Consider the following 26196-nt stretch of genomic DNA (forward strand, 5'->3'; position numbering starts at 1 on the left):
TAGAACCCAACATGGTCAGAAGAAGAAACAGTAATAAAAACATTAAGAAGAACGTCAAATCAAGTTAGAGAGGATACCCGTGGGAAGCCCTAGACTATCTCAATTTGACTAACCACAAATTTCTAAGACGATTAGAGTTCAACCTTATAAATGCATTCTTATAACAAATGTTTAGAAGCTATTTTGCACATCATCCTTGATTAATACTTGATGTGCATGCATTAGTACTAGTCATACTCATGCTTTTACTTTGATTTGTGCACACACACACACACACACACACACACTTATATATATATATATATATATACGTGGAGAGAGGGTGGGAGAGAGAGAGAAAGAGAAGAGAGAGAGAGGGAGTTATGACGTGGTCTTTACCATCTATGTCTTAATTTCAAGTTTGAATGCAATTTTATACTAAGAAGGTAGTTATGTGTATATCCATTTAAACATATGCACATCTTAACCATAATTTAGGTTATTCCATTCCCAACCTCAACATTCTTCCCCATGCATCTAATATCATAATGTGGAATATAACTACTTATAAGTAGTTCTTATGAGACAATTGTAAATATAGCATTAGAGACAATACTTTGGACTCACATCAATCTTGAGGTTATTTCCTTTTTCTAGATTTTTAATTAAGCAGTTGCTCAAGCATTAGTCAATCACTCCCTAACATGAGGTAAGAGACATAGCCACTCAACTCAACACATCCATTTCTAAGGTTAAGAGGCTAACAAGTTGGATAGCAAGTATGTAGGAGGTTCACCCAGGTTAAGGTAAGAATAAGTGATGTAAAATACCTTCTAACAAATCCAATTAACCATCATAGGGATTCTGACTCTAATCATATTTTTTATTTCCTTGTTTTTAGTTAATTTGGCTTACTCGTTGAGCAGGTTTCTTGCATTAATCAAATCTATGATTCTTTTTTTGTGACAATCTAAATCTGACATCAATGGCTATTCCTTAGGTTTGGTTCTCTTATTTCTATGGCACTAGAATCACTTTATTCTTACTTAAGATCTAAGTATCCACATCCAGATTTTTTTTTCTTATGTTTTATTTTTGTGCAGCTACTCAACACTAAATAATACGTTGGTAGAGGAAAATGTTAATATCTTACAACCTGATCAGTCTTCTCAGGTTACATTCTATTTAGCCTTATTAAACAAAAACATCAACATAATAGGGAGTATCAGGCTTGCTCATACTATTTCTAGAAGTAGACATAATTAGTTAGATTAGTCTCTACTCATTGCTTTATTTGCAATAGAATTTTCTACACACTTCTCTATTCGGCCAGACTTGTTTCACAACTAATCATCACAAACTTGTTTAGTAGTTCTAAACTTCAAGTGTTTTACACACTGTGGCGTTTGAGAGTAATTTGTGATTCTAATCACATACTATATTTCAGAAAAGATTGTAAATGTGCCTAGCTTCTTATAAGAAGGATTGGATGCATTGTTTCATGTTAATGTTAATAGAAAATAGAACCACCTTTAACAGTCTATGTGTGTGTGTAATCAACCTATATGCATAATTTCCCACACTTATACATTGATTTACATGCAACCACATGCAAAGGGTGAGACCTACATACTTCTCTCATGTCTGAATATTACCATGCATGTTTAGTGCTGGTAAATGCAAGTTATTCCATAATATCCATAGACTACCAATAATCACATATTATGATAACTCTGTTTTAGTGATATTTTGATTTCACAAATTCTAGTACCGGTAAATATATGGTTGTCTTTTTCTTTTTTTCTCCTATGTTCTGTTATAGTGATGAATTAACATGATGTATTAAATCTATAAGCAAAGTAGAGACACAATCAATGAGCAGTAATTTTCGTTAATCTGACTTGCTCATCCTAATTTGTACAAGTATCCTAATTTGTACAAGTAACCTTCTTCAGCTTTGACTGCTTAGCAAACCAGATCACAAAGAATCTTGATAAATTCCTTATTCAAGCGGTTTTAACAGACATGCATATTCATGTCAAAGGTCATTACATAGGTTTATTCAATTCTTTTAGCAGAACACATACAGACATATATACCAATATGGTTTAAGGAAGAACAATAGTTTCTATGCATGGTTTACTATCCAACAAAATTGATTACAAAAGATTCTTTTGAACTCTCTGGTTATGGACTTTTGAAATTAAGGCATTTTCATCTCACAACAACCATTTAGTAATTTGCCAATGTACTAAGAAAATATGATAATCTTCTCTTGTAATTTGATTGTATTTTGAATTCTAAAAGAAACTTAATGTCATGCTTAGATTCCTAGAAACATGATGAAATGCATAATATCATATGCAAAACAATTATTCTCATTCACAACCTAAGTGTTCCTAAGTGTGTGTCTACGCATATACAGATTTACATATTTATGTTTATATATATCTATATGCACATAAGCACATTAACGTATTTGAACAACATGTTTCACACATATCTGAATATTTTTCATTCATGTTAAAACATAAAACAAATATAATTCCAACAACTTACAAAACTATCAACATCATGAGGCCTCTGGTTCTCTAGGACTGCTTCATGTTTGCTTTCTTCTCTTGTAGTACATACACAAATTAAAACATAAACAAGTATAATTCCAACAACTTACAAGACTATCAACACCATAAGGCCTCTGGTTCTCTATGACTGCTTCATGTTTGCTTTCTTCTCTTGTAGTACATACACAAATCAAACTTATAATTTGTTCAAACTTATATACTTATTCATATATATATATACTACTTTCTAACGCCACAAAATACAATACTTACTAGAACCTTTGCTGACTAGACACATCCCTGAGTTTCAATCAACAACCCCTTCTACTTCTTATTTTCTTAAGTAGCTGAGACAATCGAGGAGTACACCATTTAGTACCAAATTTAATCCCAAATAGAAAAGGAGCATAAATGAAGACTTACCTCTCTCTTTTCTCCAATTTTCTGTTGTTAGGACCTTCCCCTATAAGAATGCAGCAAATTGAAGGTTAAGATACTACAATACAAGGTTAAAGTGGTTATCTTCAAGGCCACTAAAACTATGATCAGAATTTGCAACTTCTCCCAAGAAGGATGTCCTACAGTTTCCCCCTCAACAATCTTTCGATACACCCATTAACATATTTGATCAACTTATTTTCTCATGCAAAAGTAGTAACCCCCTATTTAATGTATATAATTTATGCTTCATTATGACTTAATGAGAGGTTTAATTAGGCCCATATATATATATATATATATATATATATATGCATCTCTAGAAACATATTCAGTTCTATATAATGAAAAATGACAGGTTTTACAAAGAAAGAAAGAGAGATAAATACATAAACAATATATAGAGCCCGAGTCAAAAGAATTGTATCAGGCCGAGTTAGATTCAGACCCAGGCCCGACTCTACCCAACAAAATTTCTTTGACTAGGCCAGTTTGTGGAAGGAATAGCCGGCCCAAAGCCTGATGTACCCGATCCCCACCTTTATTGGCTGCCCCATAGAGGTTGTAAATTAAAATATTAACGCCCATCTTTCAAATATTTTTGGCTCCTTACTAATTTCAAAAAGTTGGAAGGAGCGGCATCATCATTCACTTAAAGTTGGAAGGAGCGGCATCATCATTCACTTAAATATATGATGCTTGGAAAATACCACCGAACATTAAGAAATATCACGCCGAAACAAAAAGAGTTGAAAGCTTTTACAAAGTCATGCTGAACACATGCAATGTCGAAACTGATTTTGCAGGAGATGAATGAGAGTTATATACACATACAATCTTTTATGTATAAATAATTAAGTGTGATAGTATTTGAGAAAGCGTAGAAAGTAGACCTGGGCATCGTCGGCCCGGCCTGGCTCCATAAGAGTTGGATCGGCCATTGTGATAGCACCTCACAACTTGAACATCACAAGTTGGGATCAGGCCCTGATGCATAAGCCTGGGCTTTGGCTTCATACTCGATATTCGAACCTGAGCTCGGCCCAACCCGATTAAAATAAAAAATATTTTTTAACATCTAAAATAAAAATTTTTGAATGTAAATAAAAGTAATTAAAATTTTAAAAAATTAATCAGGCCGAATCGGGTCCCATCGAGCTGACCCGGGCTGGTCCGAAATATTATCGGGCCAACCTGGGCTGGTTTTTTCAGCCCGGGTCTTGGGCCCGATTGGGTTATGTATCGAGTACTTGTCGGATATCGGGATCCATTGCCCATGCTTAAAAGAAAGACAGGATGATGAATAATAGAAGTCCTCACAAAAGCATTTTTAATCATGTCTATATATAGCTATTCTTGTATTACAAACAAGAGGTATACATGCCATCTCATTTGTTGATGATCAAGTGCAAACATATATTTATGGCAAAGATAGAGAAAAATTTTATGATAGAGATTCTTACAATGTGTTTCGATGGATTGAGAAGAAGAGAAGAAAGGATTACAGATGTAAGGGAAAAGAAAATAGACGAAGAAATTATTGATAAAGAGGGAAAATAAGGGAAACAAAAATATAATAGTTTGTTTGGATAAGAAGAAAAGACAAGGAAAGGAATAGTCAAAAACCATTGTTCGTTTAGCTGTATAAAGAATATTATATACCTAGCATATGCATTATTTAATGACATGAACAGTAATTGAATGTTTATAAATTTTGAAGGTACACGCTTAGGGGATATTTAGATGGATACTTAAAATTGAGTTTGTCAAAAACCCAATTGTTTGACAAAACTTTTTTTTTATAAAGGCTTTGAAAAATGAACCCTCAATTTTTTTTTGAGAAAATTGGGTTTGGCCGCTGTCAAGTTTTTACTAAGGTTGGACATCGTAATAAAGAGTTTGGTTCGGGCTTCGGGTTCGAGCTGTGCCATGACTAGACTACCTGAAACAGAGTTCAACCTCGACCCGGCTTGGTTAAAATTAAAATACATATAATTTAATATAAAATAATCTATATATAATTATTTGTAATAAAGTATATAATTATATATATATCAATAAAAATCATATTATAACAAAGTTATCGCATTAACTCGAGCTGAGTCGAACCAACCTAAGCTCGTGTTGAGTCCGGCATCCAATTTTTATCATTACATCTATACAAATAAATCAATTTTCAAAAATTATTTTACAAATTTATTTTTCATAAACTCGGTTTTCAAATTGCTAAATCACTTCGATGACTTTTAAAATGAGCGGTCGAACGCAAACGGTAAATCCAACGCAGTGAGTTTATGTGGCGTGAATTTCATGAGGAACTTTTGAAGGAGGTTTTTTGTTTCATTAATGACAAAGGGTAATTTAGTTATTTCGAGTGGGAGTTAACGGACAATTCATTAGATCAGTGATTTTTAGATCACCAAAAAATTTTGGGCGGCTTTTTGTAATTCCTTTAAAAAAATTAATGCGATCGCCGACCTGCATCCCTTTCCCGGGAACTCGAGTCCTACACGCACCCCTTTGCCGCAGCGGAACTACGGACGCAGATCAGAGGAGGGAAGTGGCGCCCACGCCGCCCCTTCCGCCTGCTTCCCGTTTTTTTCTGAGCGGCCGAAGGTGTCGGAATCATCCCTTTCCATGGGTTGCCTCGTGGCCGTTCACGTCGGTTAAGACTCAACGGCGCATCATGCTGTCTGGCACACCCTTCCAGAACAACTTTGTGGAGCTCTTTAACACATTGTACTTGATTAGACCAACATTTGCAGAAGGAATTTTCAAGAGCTTTGGGGACCATGAAAATGGCTTAGAAGCTGATCCAGTTGAAAAAGAAATGAGTTTGCAGGATAAAAATGAGACGGTGTTCAGACGTACTTTTGCAACATTTTCAGGTGGCATAGAACCACGGGGAAATAGCTCAAGATTAAAAGAGCTCAGATTAATAATTGATCCTTTCGTCCATGTCCATGAAGGTAATCTCCACAAGCTTCCTGGGTTGAGAGATTATTTTGTCTTTCTGTATCCATCTACTCTTCAGAGGTGCATCCTTGAGAAGCTAACCGAGAAAAGTAACTTCGAGAATAACTATAGGGTGTCGTGCATCTCCGTCCATCCATCCATTCTCTTGGGAATAGAGACCCTGGATGCAAAGGATAGAGACGTTATCAAAGAGCACCAAGCAGACCTGTCAAATGCCCGAATTACTGATGGAGTTAAAGTAAGATTTGTGGTTGAGCTTGTTAGGCTGTGTGCAGCTTTGAATGAAAAAGTCTTGGTGTTCAGCCAATTTGTCCTCCCACTCTCCAATATCAAACATTTTCTTATTTCATCCTTCAATTGGACCACTGGCCAGGAAGTTTTGCAGCTTGATGGAGGAATTGCACAAAAATGTCGTCAGCCAATAATTCATACTTTTAACAACTCACAGAAAGTAAAGGTACTACTTGTTTCCACAGAAGTGTGTGCCGAAGGGATGGATCTGACAGGGGCTTCAAGAGTGGTTTTGCTTGATCTTGCTTGGAATCCATCAGTACGAAGGCAAGCCATAGGTCGAGCTTATAGGATCGGCCAGAAGAAAGTTGTTTATGCATACAATCTGATTGCGTCTTCTACATTGGAGGAAAAGAAGCATAAAATACAAGATACAAAGGACAAGTTCTCACAGTTGGTGTTTTCTACAGTTGCAAAGAACGATACGTTGGTAGACACTTTAAAGGAATGCGATGATGGAGTCCTCTGTGAACTGATTAAGCGGGACATATCTGCTAGCTTTTTTGAGAAAGTTCTTGAACCGAAGTGCGGTTAGGATCTTGAGGTCTAGCAGGAGGACTGCTTGGTGGACTATCACAATGGAGGGGCTTGCGTTTCAACTTCGTGGTTGTTTTGTTGGGTTTCTACGCTGAAAAAGCGAAATAAAGAAAGAGATCAGGAGCGTGGAACTGCACTATAAGAGTTGCTATTTCCACTTTTTTGGCTCTAGGCTTCTGAAATTTCCGAGTTGCGATGGTCTCTCCCATATGCTTTCGAAAAGTTTACAGAGTGGTTCCCATCTGTTAACCATTGGATGCCTAACTTTTGAACCTTTTACAATTCATTTTTGGGGTAACAAATCATTTTTTCGTATAAGAAAAAGAACGCTGTAATTCTTGTTACAAAAAATTATACCCTTCAGTTTCAATTCTTTTTTTCTCAACGCATGTTCTCCTCTTAGCATTTACTGTCCATCGCCCCCATCACTAATGGAGTTCCATAGTTTCGGGTTGCTACCATCATTTCAAAATTCACCAGATGCTTTTCATTCACAGGACATCTCTCTCTCTCTCTCTCTCTCTCTCTCTCTCTCAGACGCTGTGTGTGTGTGTGGTTCTTAGTGCTTTTCTCTTGAAGATATATGTTGTGCATAAATCATGGCCATAAAGATTCTACTGCAAAGGGCGGAGAAGCTGGGGGCTTGACAACATGTTCTTTTTTTTTTTTTTCCTTTTCATTTCTTTGTTCTTTCATTCCTTTAAAAAGTGTTTGACAGCTATCAAGCACTGTTCACTGTTACAGATATGCAAAAGGAATTTCAGCCGACAACGTGAAGCATGAAAATAGTTAAACTTCACAAATCATCAACGGCATCGTATATCCGATGATAATTCTGGAATCTAGAGGTATTCCTCATATATGGTTCTCCCGTTGACATATGCACAGCCCGTGGAGAAACCGTAACGAAGGAATCAAGTTTTTTGAAATCAGTTTCTTGGGTCCGTGATATTCTTGATGGAGCACTACAGCTTTAAGTTTGCTAATTGATGCAATGAAATTGCATCCAAGTCATTCATTTTTTTCCCCAGAAATGCTAAATGGGAAGTCTGATTCATCAATTTTAAGTTCCAAATTTCCTAAATCTGATGGTTGTAAGGTTGTCTGGCTTGTAAAATTTAAAATACCAAGGACGCTCTAGTGTTCAAGCTGACAGTGCCCAAACTCTAATGTATTTCTGGACTTGGTAGTCCTGTCTTTTTCTTCATGATTTTTTCAGAGTTGTGATGAATATATTAGTTTGAAATCTATCAACTTATTTGGGCGTTGGTTCTTTTCCTTTTGGTTAGCATTCATATTCTCTCGAAGCTTCTGCTGTTAATAAATTTTTCTTTTTTCTTGGTCATTTTTACGACTGTTTGAATATGTCCAATTAGGGGTGAACACGAGCGAGTCGAGCTCGAGCTCGGCTTGGCTACTAAATCCTCGAACTCGGCTCGAGCTCGTCTCGAGCTTGTCCAAAGCAACACCAGCTCGACTCAGTAGAATTTGTCGAGCTCGAGCTCGATTAAGCTTGACAAACTGGACTCAACTAAATCCTGCTTTCCCTTGAAATCATGGAGATCTACACCGGTCCACCGCCACCCCTCTCGTCTTCACCACTGCCAACACCAACCATTGGCATTTTCACATGCTTCTCCCCTACCCAGAATCCACCTTAAGCCCTGCAATGGTTAAGGGGCTCTCGCTCAAGCTAGGGTTTCTAAAACCCTCACAACCCACATTTGGGCAAATACCCTCGCCCAATCCAAAGAGTGAGGGAAACCCTCGCTTGGGCAAAACCCTTGCCCAAGAGAGGGTTTCAGAAAGCCTCCTTTGGCAAAACGAGAGAGAGAGTGATATCAGAGAGGGAGAGAGAGAAGGGGAGAGTAGAGGGAGAGGCTTGGACAAAACGAGAGAGAGAGAGAGAGAGAGAGAGAGAGAGAGAGAGAGATTAAAGAGGGGAAGAGAGAAGGGGAGAGTAGAGGGATAAGAGCAGCCGAGAGCAAGAGGGTGTATACCTTAATGTTGATGTTGAAGAATCGGTGGCTGGTGGGGGTTCATGAGAATGAAGGAGAAAACCAGTCAAGAGAGAGGTGAGAAGCCCAGTGAAGAGAGAGGTGAGAAGCCAGCAAGTAAAAAAAATGCGAAGAAGAAGAAGAAGAAAGAGCGGAGAGAGAACGCAGGGGATGAAGCATGGAAGAAGAAGAAGAAAGAGGGGAGAGAGAATGCACGGGATGAAATGAAACGTAAAACGAAAAAATCAAAATAAGTATTGCTTTTGATTGAGCCGAGTCGAGTTGGCTCGACTAAAAAAACGAGCCGAAAAATGAGTTTGAGCTCGGCTCGATAAAAAAATGAGTGGAAAAAATGAGCTCGAGCTCGGCTCGATAAAAAAAATGAGTGGAAAAAATGAGCTCGAGCTCGGCTCGTTTATTGAAATAGTCGGCTCGAACTCGATTTCGAGTCGAGTTTTAACGAGCTTGTTGTTCACCCTTAATTGCACTGCAATTGCATTTTTAAAAGTCTCACACACGAGTTATCTTCTGCAAAATTCCGGAATTTGGTGAGCCGGCAAGACTCACTGCCTCATTCAAAGCTCCCACCCAACCCGTCTTGCAGTTGTTTGTCTTCTGTTACTTCAAAATATCCAAAGATTGCCCTAAAACATTGTCGCTAACTGTGCATCACATGGCTTATTTGAATCTAATTTAAAGGGAGAAACAACCTTTTGAATTTTTTTTGAAGATTCAAAAGAATTCCAAGCTAATCTGGGAAAGAAATTTGAAGAAAGAAGAACTTGCTATGAGTTATTGGAGAATTAACTATGATGAGAATACCCAATTAATTTTGTAAAGAGATTGAAAACAAGACTTGGGAATTTGAGAGAGAAAATTTGGGCTTTCAGGTCTGGATCCTCATCGTTAGATCTGAAAAAGTAAAGAATGAAGATCAATTTTGGCCTTCATATTTGAGTCTTCATCATTACGTATAATATGAGGAACTTTGAAATAGATCTGGAAGATGGTTTTGAAAGCATCACTTGAAATGAGTTTTAATGATTTCATTTAAGGATTTCCTTTTGAGATAAGAATTTATATTGAAGGTTGCTTTGAATGTTTAGCAAACATGAACCACTTTAAAAATTGGAATATGCTTCCATGAAGGTTAAAAAATGGATATCTTTTGCATCTTCACTATGACCAATTATGTGGATTAGATCCAATTCCATACATTTTATCAACAAAAAATGCTCAATGTTGTTCGTCTCATTCGGTTGTGCAGATTTTTATAAGTTAGGCGCAATGAAATGCAATTAAATTTGCAAAGAAAAAGACCTATATGTTCTATGTAACTTTTGATTATGATTGTCAGATTATTTGTATCTCAAACTAGAAAACTGTCGGATTAATTGGACTGGAAAACTCTATTAAGTGGGTATATAAACTGCATTAAATATATTTGAAAAAGTGTATTAAATGGATTTAAAAGATGTATTAACAAATTTGAAAAATTGCATTAATTGGATCTGAAGATTTGCATTGATTGGATTTGCAAACTGTATTAATTGTATTTGGAAAACTGTCAATTGGACTGGGGAATTGCTTTCAATTGATTGAATTTGAAAATTGTGCCGACTAGATCAAAAGCTTCCATGGATTGGGTTTGGAAGCTGTACGGATTGAATTTGAGAACTGTATTGATTGGATATATATATATATATATATATATAATGTATGTATTGGATTTGAAGGTTTATATTGGTTAGATTTGAGGATATGCATTGCTCGGATTTAAAAATTATACGAATTGCACTGCCCCTCTTCTTCCTCTTTTAAAAAAAAAGTTCAAAAATTTACATATAAATTTTCACAAAAATATTTATCATATATAAAAATTTTGAAAAATGGTATTTTGGTTCATATCAAATTTTTGAAACGTCTGATAGAAAAGTTACTGGCTACAGCCGTGGATAGACGGGTTGATGTCTTCTTGAAACTCTGTTTTCTCTTCACCAATGGAGGTAGAGGCCGACTCTCCACCAAGGTAGTCAATCAAAATTTTCACTTGGCGGCGTTTGATGGCAGTGAAACTACAAAAAAAAATTTTGTGAATTTGAAGAATTCACCTCGACTCAGTGTGCACAGGTAATTTGCCTGTTCTATGGCGACCCTGATCTACAGACTTTTGTCTGTGTTAAAAACTCGGTCTTTATAGGGGGTCTGACTTTTGGCCGTGGATTTTTTCTGCAGCTTAAACCAGCCTTCCCCTTTCCTCCTCCTTGATGCCTTCTCTTCTCGAGTAGCAGCAAGTGTTTACGGTGAACAAGCTGGAGCTCGACCAGTTAAATCTAGGCTCGGGGTCTTTTATTGAACGAGTCGAGATGGATTTCACGAATTGACTCGTTTATTACCCGAGTCGAGCTCGAGTTCAATTGATTCGTTAAAGCTTAGGGTGGCTCGAACGTTATCTGGTTCGATTTGTTCATATCGAATCGTTTTCAAATATTAAACCGGTTTCCAAATGAAAAGGTGAAAGGCTGAAAGTTAAAAAAACCACCTGGCGTTCTCGCAGGGCGGGAATCCTGACTTTCGCAGTTCCCGCAGGGTGGTCGTCCAAACCTCCGTCGATTCTCCCTGGCTGCCGCTTCCTCTGACTCCGAGTCTCCGACGGCGGCTCCTGTAATTCCTCTAGCGTTTTCCGTCCGCCGTCACTCCGGCCGGGATTCAGGCGTCAGGTATCTCACTATTTCTCGTAAGTTCTCTCGTCTCTCTCTCTTTGCTAGGGTTATGCCGTAGCCGGGCGAACGATCTCCCGCTCGCCGCCTCGCGTTCCCTGTTCCAGCGCTAGGCGGCAGCCATCGGCTCATCGCTGTTCACGATCGCTCATGGCTGCTGATGGGAAAAATAAAGAAGCGGGGGAATTTTATGAAAACCGTATGGGTCGATTTATGAGAGGGCAGGGCTTAATTGAGGCCTCCCGCCTCTTTCTCCTTCTCTAAACCGTATGGGTCGATTTATGAGAGGGCAGGGTTTGAAAAAGCGAGAGAGGGAGACAGGGAGAGAAGTAGAACGGGAGAGAAAGTTTGGGAGAGGTGAAGAGAGAAAAAGGGAGAACGAGAGAGAAGAAACGAGGGAGGAAGGGAGCAGGCGATGGATTGAGAAATAGAGGACAAGAGGGACGGTAGTGGAGGTTGATCATCCGAAATTCATTTTCTTCTTCAATTTTTAAAATTCCTTTCTAGATTAGAAGCCTGAATCTCTACCTTGTTAATTTGTGATAGATAAATTTGGTTTTTTTTATAAGTTTTAGCATGAAATTTTTTATAGAAATGATGCTTATTGTCTATAGAGGGTTGTATGGAACATACGGTTTGAGTTTTTCACGGCTGTTTCTCTGAGTTCGGGCGTGGATGGCTAAGGATGCAATTTTGAGCACAGAATATGGGGCAAAGAGAGAAATTTCAGTTCTGTAATTTTTTTCAGATGGGGGGTCGAAACTGCACGGTTCCTTTTGGGGTCTTAATTAGAGTTAATTTTAAAATAGAAAAGGGGCTTTTATACTCTTGTATGAGCTGAATGAAAAGGAGGGGAATTTGGGAAGACATGGCACCGTAGTTGAAGGGTTTGTTGTTGGTGAGGCTGCTGGACATATAAGGGGAATGAGTTGAGAGTCTTGAGACCTCTAATGGAGGTTAATATTTAATTTTCACTAGGTGGGCTGGTTCGCGAAAACACACCAAAGGACGTGCCCAGAGGGCAGTTTAAGTTGAACCATTGAATAGTATTTCCTTCTTGGGTTTGCAGTTTTCTACTATAATTTCTTTAAAACATATGTTCTTGTTGTTTAGTCTGTTGAACCATTGATGGTTACGCTCAACATGCAATAGATTGTTAGCGCAGCTGAATTTAAATGTTTGTTTACAAGTTATTTAATTATTGGATGTATGCCCTCATGAAATAGATAAATATAGCAGATGGAGCATGATGGACCTCTTGCTTGACCATGATTTGTTATTATATGCTAAACAGATTTAAATTTAGATGTTCATAGCTATTTGAAGTTGTTTAAATCATATTTTATGCTTATCTCATTATATCATGTATGATGAGCTGCTTGACAAAAGAATTGAATTAAGTCTACAAGCAGGGTTAGAATTAAGATAAAAAACGCCAGACTATGTCATAGTACAGACAGAGATTGACTTGTTAATAATTCAGATATTTGAGAATTGAGACAGAACTCAGTTAATAGAGGATGAAACATTTGAAGGCAAATAGTTATAATGATTAATGAGAAGACAAATTTATCAGAATGCTAATAAAATTTTTCAGCAAGTCTCTATCGTGATTGGCCGTGAGGCTGCCTAAGGTCAGTGACCATTGATAGCCCCCCGCAAGCCACGAGGGGCGTGAAGCTAGTCCTCTTAACTCTCCTGCATTGTTACTTATGGGTAGTTGGAAAAAAGTAAAAGAAAAGGAAGATGGTCACTAGTCGTTTGATTCCACTAAGAAGTGAGTCCTTCAAGAGTGGGGCCTCAAATGGAAAATGAGTCTCGCTTGAGGTGATAGAGCGAACTCTAGGAAAGAGATTGATATAAGATAACTAAAAGTCCAATAGCAATCGATTAAATTTTAAGTGAGTTGGATGGTAGAGATGTAAGTTTTAAGCATAAAACAACTTTAAGAGATGTGCTTGGATACTTGTTTATATTAGTGTGGTCTCTTGATTGTTGATATCATGTGTTTACTTTCGATTCGTATGATCTCACTGTCTTAGTTGTCAAGGTGCCCAGGCAGCACCTAGTGCCTAGGTGGAACTAGGTGCGCCTAGGCAAAAAAGGCGACCCTTGTTTTTGGCTTTTTTAGTTATGTTTACCATTACATAATAAAATTTTGTACTTACTGATTGAACTATAAGCTTCTATTCCAAGTAAAACTTGAAAAACTGTTATGTTCTGTTCTAATTGAATGATTTACTTTGTAAGTGAAGCCAGAAAGTAAAACATGAAAAATTGTTTTGTTCTTGTTTACATGACAGATTAACAGTACATTTTCTGCTTGTTTACATACTGAAAAACTGTGTTGTTCTGTTCTAGGTGATGCCTCAGTTTGATACACAGAAGAAAACACGTCATTCTTGTTTACATACTGGACACAATGCATGCATTTCTTATGACTATTTCAGTTATAGACCTTATAGACTATTTCATTTGAATCATTTCAAACCAAAATCATATCAAGTCAGTACATGTAATATACATTACAAGTTTACAACAGATTGTACATATAACATATAATATACATACAACACACAAAACACCCTCACAAATGAGAAAGCAAATCTGTAATCAGGTTGCAAAAGCGAGGTCTCCACGTATTTCTCTAATTACTAGACATGCACTAAACAAGAGCAACTGGTGGTCTTTTTACCATAAACCTAGGTTTTTAATATGGGTAAGAAGGCTGGCATAGGTTCCACAAAATGTGTTTTAGAGCACATAAGATATATACAGAAATTCATTGGTTTTATAGAATATGTACTTAACGTATGGCTGGAACTTCCACTTGATGAGTTTATGTAGAATATGTAATTAACGTACAACAAACTGTACTTAAAGAACAAAAATTATATAATATAACTGCATATAATATAAGTATATATGGTATTATAATAAAATTACAGGACTTAATTTGAAGGGAAAGTGACTTTTCACCTTCCCATAGACTAGGCATTCTAGTGCCTAGTCCAGCCTAGGTGCACCTAGGTGCCAGTCTAACATCTGTCGCCTAAGTGATGGACTAGGTGCACCTAGATGCCAGTCTAACATCCAGCAATGAAGCATGATTTCAATCAAGATTGGGTGAGAATAGATGTTGGCCTCCACAAGTGAGGGTCTCTAATCTCATAAATGAGAGGTTTGCACAAATGCCTGCAGTAACACAGCCCCCCTCACTCTGTGGCCCGTTTTATTGGTGTAGGAATCAGGGTTGCTGTTCAATTCATGGAGGTATGGTGAATTGATGGAGCTATATGTGTATGAGTCCTGATTAAGGCTGAGCAATTGGATGTTCAAATAGGTGCTATGGGAGTAACTGCTTATGAGCTTGTAATAAGTGGAGCAATGAGAGCGATTTCTGCAGTATTAACGCCTTATTTGTGTTCTGTGCATGTGACCTGTTTTCTCTATTTGCAAATGGGTCAAACACTATTTAGTGTAAGTTGTCCTGTATTGGCCAATTTTTTCCTTGCGCACTTGTTGGTATTTGATACAGGAAATTTGTTCCATACTAATCTGCAAGTTGTATACTTGTATTTCTTGGCAATTTCATGCATCTCAATAGCTCAAACTAGATACTGATAAGGGCTGCTCTTTTTTCTTTGTGTTTTGATGTGAAAAATGTGTCTTTGTTCTTTTTATGTCCCTACTAGATTGAAAGCAATTTCATGTTATTTTGATATTCATGAAACCAAAAATGGAAAAAGAAATGTTTATGAATCATGCAGAAGATAAATTTTCCCAGTAATAATTGGTCTTGGAGGACTTTTATGCTGGACAAGTTGTCCAAAAGATTATGATGGATACTTATCTAAGCATTGAAATACCCTCTTAAGATTTAATTCTACTCAACGGAAACTCTAAAACAGTAGATAATTTGGTTTGTATTTTTAACTTTTGATCTTTTAACGTTATATAACTTTAATGTAATGCCAGAATTGTAGGTTGTCGGTTGTCCTGTTGAAAATCTTGAACTGATGCCATCTCCTAAATAGGAACCTGATGGCGCCTTAGGGGAAAGAGAGTTGGAGGCTACTACGGTACCACCCTTGTGCAGAAATGTTCTGCAAGAGTGCATCTCAGTTGCTGAAGGAACTAGCATACAATGACAATGATCAGCTAACACCATTCAATGTAAGTTCTGCTCTTACTTGGTTATTGCTACAAGCTAAGCTGAGTGAATACTCTGGCTCTTTTCTGCTGTAGGTCTTGAGGGATACCTTTTGGTACGATCTGTTATTGCAGTTGTAAGATCCTCTTTTTGCCCAAAACCAAGTTGATCGTGTTAGATACATTAAATTATTCCTTCTTTTATGCAAAACGAGCTGTTTAGAGTTAATCATTTGCAAGGTTAGGCAGTAATATTAGGAGAGGATTATAGTATTATACATTGTATCTGACACACAACTACTGGAAATGTGCTAAAGCAAGGCCAACTATATTTGCATGATTATGTAGTTAATAAAGAAAAAGGAGGAAGGGGGTGTTGAACAGATAAATGCACACATGGATGTTTTCTTGGGAGTAGATCAATGAACAGTACTTAGATACGAGCATATGGACAACATAAAACGGTATATGTTGAGCATATGGACAACATAAAACAGTATGTATCTGTGGAAATGTAGAGAACGTGTCCAGTGAACTGGAAAGGTGGTGGAGGTTTTTCTTTTTGGTGTGTCTATGTGGCAGAGGTGTGGATGCGTATGTAAATGACATCTAATCATGCTAAGACTTAAGATACATGGTCCTAAGTACTTTTTCTTAGACAAATTCAAACCTATAGATGTGTTTGCATTTATTTGTCAAGAGTATTCTTATTTGATAAAAACCATGCCTTGTAGATCTTGTGTCACACCAGGAATTACCTTGTTCTGTTTCATAAAATCAAAGGTTACAGTCCCATTGAAAGTATTGCAACTGTATCATCATTGCCAAGTGAGCTGATAATATCTTCAAAATGCCACAATATTTTCAAGCAATCACAACAAAGACCAACTCTTTGGAAAAAAGGAATCGTAGAAAAATCTTGTAAAGAAATTGTGGAGAACATTGATATCTTATGGTACCACTTGTGAATGCTTCTTAGGAGGTATCTTCATCCAGTCCAGTTATCAATTACTTTGTTTAAATTTCGTCATTTATATGATTGCTTTTTTTTTTTTAATGTTAAGAAACGCTCATCACACTATACATTAAGCTTCTGTTTTGTTGGATGGGGGAAGAGGGGGTGTGGAGGGGAAATACCCGGAAGTGGCCAAAGCCTCTTCGGGCTCTGTACATGTGTGCATGTGCTTATGTTTGTACTCAGAAAGTATCCTTAGGTAATGTACTACAGTGCTGATGTTACCATTTCAGGCAATGTTATCACTGCCGTATCGTATCATGTATCGGTCGGGCCGACCTATACGCCGTATCGTAACGTATCGTAAAATTAATTTGTTAACTTGTAAAAAATATTAAAAAATTCTAAAAAATCAGAAAAATTCTAAAAAAATCCGAAAAAACTAGTAAAAATCAGAAAAATTCAAGAAAAATGTATTTAAAGGAACATTCATCATTCATGTATATGAATTATGAAGTATGAACTATGAAGTATGCATATGAACAACACATTCCAAAATAAGAAATCAAACATTTAAAAATCAAAATAACATACTAAGCAGCTTAAGAGTATTCAATCACATCACAATTCATAAGTTCAGAAGTCAAAACTCAAAACATATTGACATAGTTTTCAAAACGCAAAACAAAAAGCATCATCAATCGTCATCTGCATCATCATCTTCATTTTCTTCATTAAGTGCTTCTTCTATCCCCTCTGTTGCAAATGAAATGTCACCAAGATTCCATTGCACCCCCCCCCCAGCCTCTCCTTCTTCAATAATCTCTGTTGTTCCTTCAACGTTCAAAAAATCAAGATCGTCCTCATCAAGTATTGCAGATGGTTTTTCTTCAACCCAAGAATCTAATATATCAGAATGGTCAATGAAGATAGGATCATATTGAGTGTGATGCTTCCTCGTAGATGTTGTTTCTAGTTGCCTAACAAGAGAAAAATTTAACAAATTGTTAGAAATTAAAATATATATTAGAATTTTCTATTTTGTATAACAAAATACAAATGTTTACCTTTGTCTCAACTTCATATTATAACGAACATAAACAAGGTCATTCAACCTTTTATGTTCCAGCCTATTCCTCTTCTTACTATGGATGTGTTGAAATACACTCCAATTTCTTTCACATCCAGTTGCACTACATGTTTGGCTGAGGATTCTAATTGCAAGCTTCCTTAATTCTGGGCAATCAGGCCCAAACCTTTCCCACCACAAATCCAATAACAGATGGAAAGTAAAAATGAGATAGAATAAATATATGAGAAGGTAGAATAGAAGCTAAACAACAAAAAGTATAAAGTATCTTTTTCTAATACCTGGACGCATAGTTGTCCTGCATCGAACTGCTGTGTCTCTCGCCATGGTACCAGAAGCCGTATCATATTTGTTGATCGACATGTGGATAGCGTCTTGTTCTTTACTATCACTTACTAATACGTCAATGCAATCCAACATGCCATACTCGACCTCTTTGTCCATCTTAAAACTGTGAAGATATGTAATAGTAGGATTTAGGTAGTAGGATGCTGCATGAAGTGGGCGATGAAGTTGTCCAGACCACCTTTCATCTATAATCTTCCATATAGGCATGTACAACTTCCTTTTTCCCTTCATATTATCTCTAATGGCCTCCTTGGCTCTGTCCATAGACTCATATAAATATCCAATAGAAGGTCTATCTTCACTATCAACTAATCTGAGGACTTTCACTAGAGGTACACAAATCTTCAATAACTGCACACATGATTCCCAAAAGCCAGCATGGAAGATGGTATCCACAACTGTCATAGCCTTTCTTTTATAGGCATGTGGATATGCAGCCCAATCATCACTTGAAAACATCTGTCTGAGAGGAGTTCTTTGCTTGACTATACCCTGCACAGTCAAACCATTTGTGAATTTCCTCATAAAATTCAAGACATAAGCATGATTATAAATAAACTTCGTGATTTCTTGGCATCTATGAACTGTCAACTTCATATCATCTCTTTCACCTAGATCCTGAAGCATAAGATTTACACAATGAGCAGCAAATGGACTCCAATAAAATATCCCATATCATGTTGCTAACATTTCACCTGCAGCTTTATAATTTGTTGCATTATCAGTGATATATTGCATAACATTTTCAAGCCCAACTTCTTGTATAACTTTATCAAAAACCCCAAACAAAACATCAGCAGTTTTAGGAGTATCAGACAAATCAACAGATTTTAAGAACATAGTACCAAGGGGGCAACATACAAGAAAGTTTACCAATGTTCTGTTCTTGATGTATGTCCACCCATCTGCCATTACACTGCATCCTGTAGCTTTCCAGCTCAATTTTAGTTCATCACAATATGTCTTGACATCTCTAACTACATTGTTGAGAATTTTACCTTGCAATTTATGAAAAGAGGGCATTTTATACCCTCAGCCTACACTAGCAATTGCATCTGCTATAGGCTGAAAATGATAAGAGTTTGTTGCATTGAAGGGAATAGATGCATCATAGAACCACCTTCCTATGGTTTCATCTGCTGCTTCAACAACATCTTTTGATTGCATGGCTATACGAATCTCAGGCTGAGCACCAGCAGCAGTATAATTGGGAAAAAAAATTTTGATCGAACCAGACATATTACTCGACCTCATAGTAGGTACTCTACCACCACCAGTACAACCATGACTCCTGCCACGTCCTCGTGAAACTGAACTTGTACTTGCACCTCTTCTTTTTCTGGTTGCAGTTGCAGAAGAACCACCTCCATGCATGATGCCTTTCCCTTTATCTTTTCTCAAACTGACACCAACATCTTCTTCTTCAAGGTCAACATCTTCACCTTCACCTTCTTCCTCATCATGTGGGTCCCCATATCCTTCCTTTGCATCTTGCATTTCCTTTCAATCCTATTTGCTTTCACTGCATTAAGAAGCTCCATACACTGGTGCTTTACATACGCTGGCAATGGGTTCTCTTGGGAGCCAGTGCAAGCAGCCACGTCGCTGTGTGTACCAGCTATATGGTTTTTAAAGCGAGAGATCCCTCCTGATATGATTTTCTTACAATAATTGTACTTAACTCTTAACCTATCTTTGGGATTCACCCTTGTACACCACTGCCATGCAGGATCCGACATTATATCTTCACAAAACAAGTAAAAACATACAAATAAATGTAGGAAATAAGAGAAATGAACGATTCAATGGAAAAAATGAGTTATTTCTTACCTTCTTGGTGTTAGAAACCAAAAAACCCCTCTTCCTCCAAGCTTCCCACCGTCCTGAGGCTTCCTACTACGAAAAATAAAGCTTCTTCACCGGCAAATCTTGATGCAACTCTCCCTCTCACGTCTCTTGCAATGTTTAGAAAGAAGAGAAGAGAGAGAGAGAGAGGAGCGTCGGCTTTAAAAAAAATACGCAAAGAAGGGGCTGTCGGGCCCCTTTTTAGTTTTGATCCCATATCGCACGATACAGATAACATTGATTTCAGGTATTACTTTAATTCAATTTTATAGGTCAATGAGATTCAACTTTCTTTCCTTTTTTTTTCTTTCAATCTCAGAATGATATCTTTGAACAAGTTTTCAGAGAATGTGATGAGCACCACTTGCATCTTCAGTCTTTGATGAGGTATGATCATTACTCTCGTAGTTTTCAGTTCTATGTAGGTGGCTGTACTCTTGAAATATTTGATAATTCTTATTCCAAGATTGTTTCTGCAATTAAAGGAAAAGACTTGTAAGGACTTGAATATGTGAATGTGAGAAATTTGGTTAGCTTTGTTCACTATGTCACAGTTTGGATTTACTAGTACTGTGGTTGTGCATCTTTTCTTGTTTGTATGGAATTGTTGCGACTTAGCTGTATGTTTTCTTTCATATTTCTATCTTCAGTAGCTGCACTATTGAGATTTACCTTGGACTAGATGCTAATTTCTTTGTTTATTTTTCACAGGAAAATTCAGGATGATGGATTAGACATACAAACAACTAGAAATTCTGATCATTTCGGTGCTGTAATTCACCACCTTTCCCTGATAAGAAACAAGCGTTGTCTTATGGCCTACATGTAATGACCCACTTCTTATCGTTTCCGTATGCTTGCGGAAAATGGGGGCCCTCATTCATATCCTTTCTTGCTCATCTTTCTCTCACTCTTGTGGATATCATCTAGGTACAACCGGGCAGAAATAATACGGAGCCTGAGATGGAAAATTGGGACTATACTTCCCGAAGAGATTCAATCAAAGCTTAACTACTCAGACGAGGAGTATTTCAAGAATCACTGTGCTGCTTTGGAGGTTTATATGTCAGAAATAGATCTGGATTTGACAGTGGTCTCTCTCTCTCTGTCTCTGTCTCCCTCTCTCTCTCTTTCTCTCGCTCTCTTTTCTCTCTCATTAAAAAATGTTTATACTGTCTTTAACAGGACATGATCCCACCTAAGGATCCATCGATACAGGTCCGTGTCCGTTGTGATATTGGTGATGTCTTGCTTGGTGACCAGGTAGCATCACTGACTAACAACTCGGTGCATTTGATGAAGCGTACAGATGCCGAACAATTTATTTCCCAGGTAATCTAGGAATCATAAGTGCAGCTTATGTGCCTTTTTTAATTTTATGCTTCTATACACGTACTGGAAACGGGGGTGTATATCATCTCCTAACGTGCGTCCTATTTTGGAAGTTTCAGGGGCTGATGGAAGAGTTCACTTAAAACATGAGCGAGACTTTGCTTGACGCATAATTGGCTTTCCTTTTAGCATTTAAATGTGGATAGCCCAGCTGTCTTATATAAGAGCTTTACTAGAATATCACTAAGGCCTACTTTTATGGCTGGAAATGATTTTATTCACGCTGTGGAAATCCTAGATTATTTATTCGGGCTGGTATGTATGAGTATTTGTCCAAGGGGGTGCTATGTATCGTTGTTTGCTTACCTGGATAACATTATGCAGAGCCTCTTTTATTGTTTCATTACTTGGATGATACCAGGATTTTTAGTTGCAACTTGTTTAATTTAGAACTTGAAATGAAAAGGTGCAATTACGCTCCTTATTGTGTGAGATATAATCGACTACTTCGTGTGATAATTTGATTCAATAATGAAATAAATTTGTATTGAAATTAGCCATGCAGATGATGCAAAGCGATACAGCAACGTCTTGCCAGACGTAAATGGCAAAATGAAGGCCATACCAAATGTTCTGCCAAGCAATTTCTGGATTTCTAGAATATCCTCTCTGTGCCGTCCTTCTGAGAAAACAATGAACTCGTGAATTTTGCCGGCGGAAGCCAGAAATACCGCTCCAGGGCGAAATGCTTTCGAAACTTTGCTAAATCTTCGTTTTTGCCCAAATTTAATTGGTTAAAGTTCCAAGCAAAGCAAGTGGTTGGAGCTCTGTTGGCACCTCTGCCATTGGAAGGCGTCAAGCTGCAGAAATCAGATCTCCACAGTGTAATGCCATTAATCTACGCAAATTCGGTTTTGCGGCAGTTAACAGGATCGTTATAATAAGTCACTCGTAAAATTAATCACGAATAGCAATTTTCAAGGGCAGGCTGATTTCCGTATCATTTTACTTAAGATTGGCGTTGGAAAGCAATTGCTAGAGAGCACACTAGCGTTCTCTATTGAGGGAAGCAGTTTCACTTCTCTCTGTTTTTCTTCTTGTAAAATAAGAGAATGCACCTCTCCAATGGAGGGGAAAGGATCCATTAACAATATCTGACTTCTTATTAATACGATTCATGGTGGTTCATTAAAACCTGCATCACCTTTTCCTCGTCTTGTTGATTGCTAAACTTTTTTATGGCACCACAGGTACAAATGGGCAGAGGTTCATATGAAGACAGTTCCTCCCAAAGCCCCTTGAGTTTTAGTAAAGTATGTTACAACAGATTCGATCTCTTGTAGATGCCTGTTTATTGCAGTTTTAATATGAAATTTTTGTGTGGCTGTGCCTTGAGTGTATCAATCATGCAGATCCTTCCAGACCACATGAGCGTAGATCACACTAGTGGCAATTTCTTTAGAACGAGCATTTATAATCCATGATAACACCATATTATTGCAACGTTTCCAAAAAATATATTACGGTGATGAAACAGCTGGTTTGGAGATTGAGCCATCGACAAATCTCACGTGGAGTAGTTGTCACCAGACAAAGGTTGAGAAACCAATAACGCACCTGGATTGTCTGAATGGTGCAAGAAATATGGACTAACCAGATCAGCCAGCATTTCTGATGTTGAGGACAATGGTGGTGGTGTGATAACAGGAGTATTTGGGGCAGACGAACCTACACCAGCAGTAGTTTGCTCTGATACTATGTAAAATTTCAGAGTGCAAACGAAAGAACAGAGCACAAGAAACAGAGAGGGCAAAAGGCTGTTCGCTGCCTGCTGTTTTATTTCTTAAGGAGAGGAGGAATGCTCTTTATACAATGCCTTCATAAAAATAAAAATCATCTCATGAGATATTTCATTTATATGTCATCAAGAACAGTTTGAAACATATTGCTAATGTTATGCGGTGAACATGTAAGCTACATGTTCTCATGATAGCCAATTCATGTATATGATAACTATTTTTGGTTGGGATTTCCCCGTCTCGGTAGTCCTGCGTCGATACGGGTCTATATCCGTTTCGGACCCTTAAGTATAAATACTTGTGTCTCGTGATGGTGTTAGACACATTCAGTTTTTACCGTCTGGGTAATCGGTTCCCTTAGCCATACGTGAATTGCCTGTCCCCATCACTGGGCTGCTATGGCTGAGGAGAAAAACCCATTGCCGCCGCCGCCAATGCTGCTGGGAAACGACTCTACGGGGACTGTAGCCGTTCTTCCCACAGCCGCCGACTGAATGTCGGCGGTCGCCTCTACAGGTTCTTCTTTCGTTTGTGCGCTATCTAGATTTCTAGCAAAGCTCCAACAATGGGTTATGGGCCCACACCACGCTTCTGCTGCGCAGTTTCCCTTTGCATACTGTCTTCACTCAAAGGGAATAGGGCAGAAACTAGGGGCGCCGGATTCCGGCCGTCAGGCAGGCATTGGCCGGCCATTAGGCGACGGCCGGACCTCTGCGTCCTGGCGTGACTCGCCGGCAGCCACCCACGCCGTTGGGTGGCCTGCCGGTGGTCTTTTCGGCACCGTTTCAGTCGACAGAACAACAGGGAAAGGGGAAGGCGACGGGTGTCTGCAAGAAGGGAGATCACCCGTTCCGTTGAACATCGATTGCAGGAAGGGAGGCCACCGGCGGGTTCGCCGTCGCCGGACGGCCCTGACGGCACCCGTCGGTGTCCACCCAATCACCCGTCGTCCTCCCGCTGCCACCGGTCGTGCCCAAATCTGAAAAATGGAGGGCACAGGGACAGACGATGGCTGAGGAGGGCGATGGCCGGTCAGAGGCCCGCCGGCGCCAACCCAAGGCTTCCCTCAGCCCGTCGGAGAAGAACCCGCCGTTCCCTGCGTTCGGCGTTTTGCAGAGGAGCGGCGGTTTCTCCCCGCCTGAAACCGCTCGCTCAGTCGAGCGGGAGACGGTCGAGCGGGGAACGGTTGGACCCGGGTCGGGTCGTGTTGACCCGACCCAGATCCATAATGTTAAAAAAAAAAAACCCGTTCCCGCTCGTCTTCCGCCCGCCCGCTTTTTTCATTTCATTTTGGGTCGGGTCGGGTCCTGTCGATCCCGATCCGTATCTATTCGGTTTGTTTTTAAAAAAGGACCGATTCGGTCCGTTTTAGAACCGATCCGATCCGTTTCAAGACCGATTCAGACATTTTGGGACCGATTCGGATCTTTTTTGAACCGGTTCAGTTGAATTTCAGACCGGTTCATTCAGTTTTAGAACCGATTCGGGTCTTTTCAAACCGATTCATAGTTGTTTGAGACTGGTTCTTTCCCTTTTCGGACCGATTCATCTAGTTTTCCACCGGTTCGGTCCATTTAGGACTGATACGGGACCGATTCTAAGCTATAGGAAGCTGATATATGTGTTTTTATGCCCATTTAAGGTGATTAATGGATTGGTTTGATCATTTTAGATCGATACGGGACCGATTCATTATGTTTTATGGAGCTTTAATGAACAATTTAGATAGCATTAAGTTGATTATGCAGAAATGATTCGTGTGTTTCATTTTAAATGCGTTATTATGACATATTATATTCTTGTATTCTGTTTTGTTTAGGATTATGCTAAAGTTAATTTTTATTGCAATGATTATAAAGTTGTACGATAACGCTAATGTAAGGAATAGGGGTGCACAACGAGTCGAGTTACTCGAACTCGACTCGTTTAACTCGACTCGTTAGTGTAAACGAGCTACTTCATTAGTTAAACGAGTCGAGCTCGAGTTCACGAGTCAACTCGTTTAACTAAGCGAGTCGAGCTCGAGTTCACTTTGCGAACTCGTTAAAGCTCGACTCGGCTCGATTAACATACCGGTTTTAAAAAAACCGGTTCACTAGTCACGACTCACTTTGCGAACGGGAAAGGGTTTTTTTTCGTTCTAGGGTTCGTTAACTTTGTTTTCGTTCTCCCTCTCTCTCTCTGACTCCGACTCTCCCTCTCTGGCCTCTCGGCTCCCACCTCCTTCTCCGCCTGTGCTCCCACCCTGCTTCACTGTGCTTCTTCTCCGCCCGCCTGTGCTCTGCGCTCCTGCTGCCCTGCGAGGCTGCGTCAGTGTGCTCTCCCCGCCTCTCCGCTTCTCCAGTGAGTCAGTGATATCCAACTCTCAAGGAAGAGGTTCTGCCAGCAGTGTAGCAAGTTCGATGGCTCTTTTTTCCTTCTCTGTTTGCCTTAATCTCTACTTTTTGTTGGTTCCGTTGACGCATCAAAAGTCTCTTTCCTTCTCTTTGTTGTATCGGATGTCTATGGTGAATTCTGACAGTAGCCTATTATTTTCATGGTTTGTGCTTGATTTAAAGGGTCTTACTTAAGATTCCAAGGGTATCATGCATCATTTAAATTGAGTATATGTGCGATATGATGCTTGGCTTGCTCGTATTTCTGCCGCTTATTTCATGAACTATGGTCGGTCGTTTGTTAATCTGGGAATTATGGATTTATGCTGAGGTTATCGTCTGGTTTTTCTGGGTACTTCCCTCGACTCTGTAACTTTTACCGAACTGTGTTAAAGAGTTTTCTTTGTTTTTATTGCTTTATCTTGTTTGTGTTAGGTGGAAGTACTGATGAACATTGAAGTCTCCTTTTCCCCTATAGTTGTCGTTGTCATCATTAGCAGCAGGACCATTATGTCTATTATGGATAATGTCGTTCTCCTGTTTACAAATGGCACTCTAGTTTCTTATGATGAAGTTGGTTAATTTGCTGCTAGCTTGATAACTGATGCATTTTTATTGTTTAACGTGTTGTGACGGAAAGTTCTCATAATGGATCTAGGCAGCAGAAGAGAAATAGGGAAGAAAAGGAAAAACTGTGGAGAAGATAATGTTTTTCTCTGCCTTCACCTAATCCCAAAATATGCTCTGTTTTACTCTTTCTTTGGTCTTGGTTATTTGTCTGTCATGCTACTTATATGT

General features: G+C 38.6%; 3 protein-coding genes across 7 annotated transcripts; 2 read left to right on the top strand and 1 right to left on the bottom strand.

Annotated features, from left to right (window-relative positions):
- The first annotated feature begins 5667 nt into the window (after positions 1-5667).
- LOC116256642 (SNF2 domain-containing protein CLASSY 3-like) lies at positions 5668-6783 on the top strand. Its single transcript, XM_031633034.1, has one exon. It carries the CDS (start codon positions 5668-5670, stop codon positions 6781-6783), a length of 1116 nt encoding a protein of 371 aa, XP_031488894.1.
- Positions 6784-11308: 4525 nt separating this feature from the next.
- On the top strand, positions 11309-21627 carry LOC116255424 (uncharacterized). 5 transcript variants are annotated; one of them, XM_050078260.1, is made up of 7 exons: positions 11309-11519; positions 15481-15678; positions 20212-20279; positions 20604-20717; positions 20823-20985; positions 21078-21224; positions 21338-21627. In XM_050078260.1, exons 2-7 carry the CDS (start codon positions 15604-15606, stop codon positions 21365-21367), a joined length of 597 nt encoding a protein of 198 aa, XP_049934217.1. In that variant the 5' UTR covers positions 11309-11519; positions 15481-15603; the 3' UTR covers positions 21368-21627. The 5 variants fall into 5 exon arrangements, with proteins under 5 accessions (XP_049934217.1, XP_049934218.1, XP_049934216.1 ...); XM_050078261.1 differs by having other exon boundaries at positions 11309-11502; XM_050078259.1 differs by having other exon boundaries at positions 11310-11519; positions 15540-15678.
- On the bottom strand, positions 17307-18066 carry LOC126410132 (uncharacterized). Its single transcript, XM_050078262.1, has 3 exons — positions 17981-18066; positions 17677-17834; positions 17307-17589 (listed from the first exon to the last, which is right to left on the bottom strand). The coding sequence occupies exons 1-3, from the start codon at positions 18044-18046 to the stop codon at positions 17307-17309; spliced, it is 507 nt and encodes a 168-aa protein (XP_049934219.1). The 5' UTR covers positions 18047-18066.
- Positions 21628-26196: the final 4569 nt, after the last annotated feature.

This window comes from Nymphaea colorata, chromosome 6, assembly GCF_008831285.2.
Source record: "Nymphaea colorata isolate Beijing-Zhang1983 chromosome 6, ASM883128v2, whole genome shotgun sequence".
NCBI lineage: Eukaryota > Viridiplantae > Streptophyta > Magnoliopsida > Nymphaeales > Nymphaeaceae > Nymphaea > Nymphaea colorata.